Raw genomic sequence first — 5031 nt, 5'->3', positions numbered from 1 at the left:
ACACTCGCCGCGCAACCGTCAGCTGCCGGAGGAGACGTGGAGGCGCGCGCCACGCTGCCGGTGGAGCCGTATCGGCATGGCACGACGCCGACCGACATTCAATATCATCGCGCGCGCGAGGCAGGGACGGTTGAGTCGATGGATGAGAACAGTGGATGCACCTGCGCTGCACGCGCGGGACGTCGTTTTTCGTATGCGTCCTCCGTCCTGGACAGGTGCAACTCTAGCTACGTATGGTGTACAATCAGTTCTGTTCTGTAAGTCTGTACGTAGTACTCCTACGTATTACCTGCACAGCCGTACTCGGCTACTCAGTGATGCACTGAGAGTACTGCATTGTTTGCATCGGGGCAGTTAATAGATCGAACTGTGCAAATTAATTCCCCGCAACCACCTACATCTACTCTCTGACTTGGTTCTATAAATATCGACGTTCGTGCTCGGTACAAGGACACATCTCCTCTTGTGGCAGTTCCAAGTGAGCAGATCATCTTCGCCTAGCGAGCTGTCGTCAGCTTCCTCATTGGTGCCCTCCATGGATAGGCTCGTCGCCGCCGGCATCCTTGGCTTTCTACTGGTCAGTTCCTCACTACCATGCCTTCGTTTTCCGTCCCTAATTTATTCATCATCTTCTCCAACACACCTGCATGTAGATGTGATTTTGTTCTTAATTTTCCCTACCCTGCTTGTGGGAGGCATATTGCTCTGTTCTATTGTTCTTCCTAGCTAGTTCCATGCTTATTCGAGTAGCAGTACTAAAACATATGGTGCTCTACATCTGAAAAAGGAAAAGAAAAGCATAGGGATTTATGCCAATTTACAGCGTATAAAATGGTGTTTACATGAAGAAGAATACCCCAAAATAATAGTGTGCGAAGGAGTCGATTACGTGAAAATCAAAAGCTTTATGTGTGAGACATACAAGGTGTTCAACCTGTAGGCTACTGTGATTTTGCTAGATTTGTTAAGCTGATATGTTTCTACCAGTCCCGTGATAGAGCAAAGGGATCGAGATTCGAGAGTGACAGTACACTATCATGTGTATACATCATGAGAGGTTTTCATCAAAGTGTTAATCGCTGATGACCTCAAATACTCCGTAGAGACTAACCATATAATTTTCATGCAGATTGCGTCGGTAGGAAGCCATGCAGCTCGTGCTCCGGAGCAATACTGGAAGTCTGCTCTTCCCAACACACCCATGCCAAGCTCCCTCTCTCAACTCCTAAACAATCAAGGTATGCTATCTCTTAAGCAAACAGCTTCGGTACACGGGAAAGCATTGACCCTTCTCCCTGCTTGTCCACAGCCGGGGGCACGTCGGTGAACATCGGCTCAGGCGGTGTCCATGTCGACGCGGGTCATGGGATGCCCGGCGGCACGACGGTCGATGTTGGCAAGGGTGGCGTCGGCGTCAACGTCAAGCCTGGCAGCGCCAAGCCCGGCAGGACTACGGTCGGCGTCGGCAAGGGCGGCGTGGGTGTCAACGTCAAGCCTGGCTACGGCAAGCCCGGGGGCACAACCGTGGGCGTTGGCAAGGGCGGCGTTGACGTCAACGTCAAACCTGGCAGCGGCAAGCCCAGCGGCACGACGGTCGGCGTTGGCAAGGGTGGCGTGGGCGTCAATGTCAAGCCTGGCTACGGCAAGCCCGGTGGCACCACGGTTGGAGTAGGGAAGGGAGGCGTCGGCGTGAACGTGAAGCCTGGCGGCGGCACCACGGTCGGCGTCGGGAAAGGTGGCGCCGGCGTGAACGTGAAACCTGCATACGGCAAGCCTGGTGGCACCGGCACCACCGTCGGCGTCGGGAAGGGCGGCGTCGGAGTCAACGTCAAGCCTGGCTACGGTAAGCCAGGCGGCACCACGGTCGGCGTCGGGAAGGGCGGCGTCGGCGTCAACGTCAAGCCTGGCTACGGCAAGCCAGGCGGCAAACCCCGGGGTAAGCCTGTCCACGTCAACGTCTCGCCTTTCATGTACAACTACGCCGCAACGGAGACGCAGATGCACGACGACCCCAGCGCCGCGCTCTTCTTCCTGGAGAAGGATCTGCACGCCGGGAAGAAGATGAACGTCCATTTCATGGCCACCCCAGGCGCCGGAGAGAAGTTCCTGCCGCGGAGCGAGGCCGACACCATTCCGTTCTCCTCCGAGAAGGTCCCTGAGATCCTCAGCCGCTTCTCCGTGGCGCCGGACTCCGTGGAGGCGGCGGAGATGAAGCAGACGCTGCGCGAGTGCGAGGCGGCGGCGGACAATGGGGAGAAGAAGTCGTGCGCCACGTCGCTGGAGTCCATGGTGGACTTCGCCACGTCCAGCCTCGGGACCAGCCACGTGAGGGCCGTCTCCACGGTGGTCGGGAAGGAGGGGTCGCCGGAGCAGGAGTACACCATGACCGGCGTGAAGCGCGCGGCGGGGGCCGACCAGCTCGTGGCCTGCCACGCGGAGCCGTACGCGTACGCCGTGTTCGCGTGCCACCTGACGCAGGCGACGAGGGCGTACACGGTGTCGATGGTCGGCAAGGACGGCACGGCGGTGGAGGCCGTCGCCGTGTGCCACGCCGACACGGCCGGCTGGAACCCGAGGCACGTGGCGTTCCAGGTGCTCAAGGTGAAGCCCGGCGCGGCGCCGGTCTGCCACTTCCTGCCGCAGGACCACGTCGTCTGGACCCGCAGCGGCTGAAGAATCCAGGTCTGTTCACGTTCGTTCGTAAGCACCATGCAGTTCAGTGCTTTGCTATTTGGGTTGATGATGCCTGCGTTCGTTTACGTTCTAGCCTCTGCAGACGCTGCTGTGTCCTACTACTATACGAGTATATGGTATCTTGCATCCTGGCATACATTTCCGTTGTTGTTGCCTATTGTATTTGGATGGCGTTGCCAGTATCGCCAGCTTGTGCGGAGTGAGGGCTGTTTGCTGTATAGTTTAGCACGTTGATGCAATAAAAAGACTGGTACTTATTTACCTCTCTTTTACCATCATTGATCGACTTCATGATCATCAATGCTTGGATTAATGATGTAAAAAGTACTTCGATCGTCAATGCTTCGATTATGAGGCTGGCTCAACTTAACCCGGCACGGATTTATTTCTCGGATCGTCTGTTTGGCTGAAATAGATCTCACCAACGAACCAGGCAATCAAGATGTCACCGGTTTATTCAAGGTTGTCTCAGCCCAGTCCAGGGTGTAGAAGGGCAAGTTATGGGCCATGCAATCTCGATATATTGATCGGTGCATCAGGCACGTATATATAAGTACAGAGGTGGGCCACAACCTCAACTATACAAGGAAAACAGGAGGTGGGCCCTACACACAAATATACATGTACACAATATACTCAACACCCCCCGCAGTCGAAGCGGCGCCAGTGACGCAAAGACTGGAACGAAACTCCTCGAAGGTAGAAGTCAGCAGTCCCTTCGTCATCACATCGGCGAACTGTTATGCAGTCGGCACATGAAGAACCCGAATGCGTCCAAGAGCCACCTGCTCGCGCACGAAGTGAATGTCCAGCTCAATGTGTTTAGTCCGGCGATGATGAACGGGGTTGGCGGAGAGGTACACCGCAGAAACGTTGTCACAGTAGACAACCATAGCCTGGGATATGTCGTGATGCAGCTCCTGAAGTAACTGTCGTAGCCAGGTGCACTCGGCAACAGCGTTGGCCACAGCTCGGTACTCAGCCTCCGCACTGGAGCGCGAAACCGTGGGTTGTCGCTCGGACGACCACGAGACGAGTGAAGGACCGAGGTAGACGCAGTAGCCAGAGGTGGACCGACAAGTATCAGGGCAGCCGGCCCAATCTGCATCGGAGTAGGCCACCATCTCCAGAGAAGTAGACGCCGTAAGTGTCAACCCAAGGGTCATCGTGCCGCGGATGTAACGAAGGATCCGCTTCACGAGAGTCCAATGAGAGTAACGAGGGGTGTGCATGTGGAGACACACCTGCTGAACAGCATACTGAAGATCCGGTCTGGTGAGGGTCAAATACTGAAGAGCGCCGACAATAGACCGGTAGAAAGGAGCATCCGACGCAGGCGAGCCCTCAAGAACAGAGACCTTGGCCTTCGTGTCAACAGGAATAGCAACAGGGTGACAGTTGAGCATGCCAGCATGCTCAAGAAGCTCATGTGCATACTTCTGCTGATGAAGAAAGAAACCGTCCGGACGTCGAACGACCTCAATGCCAAGAAAATAATGTAGAGCACCCAGGTCCTTGATAGCAAACTCGCCACGCAGCCGGAGAGTAATCTGCTGAAGAACAGCTGCGGAGGAGGCCGTCAGGATGATGTCATCGACGTAAAGCAGCAAATAGGCAGTCGTGTCACCGTGGCGATAGACAAACAGTGAGGCGTCCGAGCGAGTAACGCTGAAGCCCAGTGTCTGAAGAAACCCGGCGATCCGCTGGTACCAGGCGCAGGGTGCCTGCTTGAGCCCGTAAAGAGAGCGGGACAGCAGACACACATGGCCGGGAAGTGAGGCGTCGACGAAACCGGTGGGTTGCTCACAATACACCTGCTCCTCAAGATGGCCGTGGAGAAAGGCGTTGGAGACATCCATCTGGTGAACAGGCCAGCCGCAGGATACGGCGAGCTGCAGGACGGTGCGGATCGTGCCCGGTTTGACAACCGGGGCAAACGTCTCGGTGAAGTCCACTCCAGCGCGCTGGCGGAAACCACGGACCACCCAGCGAGCCTTGTAGCGCTCGAGAGTACCATCCGAGCTGGTCTTATGGCGAAAGACCCACTTGCCGGTGATGACGTTGGCGCGAGGAGGCCGAGGAACCAGGGTCCAGGTGCGGTTCCGTTGAAGAGCATCGAACTCTTCCTGCATCGCCGCAAGCCAGTGAGGATCACGGAGTGCGGCGCGAGCGAATGCAGGGATGGGAGACAACTCCGCGGCGGAGGCGGCGAGGACGTACTCATCGCTCGAATACCGGAGGCTCGGACGATGAACGCCGGTACGAGCGCGGGTGACTGGGCCGGGCGGCGCCGTCGGAGCCACCGGCGAGGCGGCCGGCGTCACGGCCGGCGAGGTA

General features: G+C 56.9%; 1 protein-coding gene across 1 annotated transcript; it reads left to right on the top strand.

Moving 5' to 3' along the window:
- The first annotated feature begins 329 nt into the window (after nt 1–329).
- On the top strand, nt 330–3084 carry LOC123070687 (BURP domain-containing protein 3). The gene is made up of 3 exons (XM_044493979.1): nt 330–577; nt 1130–1238; nt 1310–3084. The coding sequence occupies exons 1-3, from the start codon at nt 536–538 to the stop codon at nt 2671–2673; spliced, it is 1515 nt and encodes a 504-aa protein (XP_044349914.1). The 5' UTR covers nt 330–535; the 3' UTR covers nt 2674–3084.
- The last annotated feature ends 1947 nt before the right edge of the window (nt 3085–5031 follow it).

This window comes from Triticum aestivum, chromosome 3B (genome assembly GCF_018294505.1).
Source record: "Triticum aestivum cultivar Chinese Spring chromosome 3B, IWGSC CS RefSeq v2.1, whole genome shotgun sequence".
Classification (NCBI taxonomy): domain Eukaryota; kingdom Viridiplantae; phylum Streptophyta; class Magnoliopsida; order Poales; family Poaceae; genus Triticum; species Triticum aestivum.
This window is presented reverse-complemented; position numbering and strand designations above follow the sequence as displayed.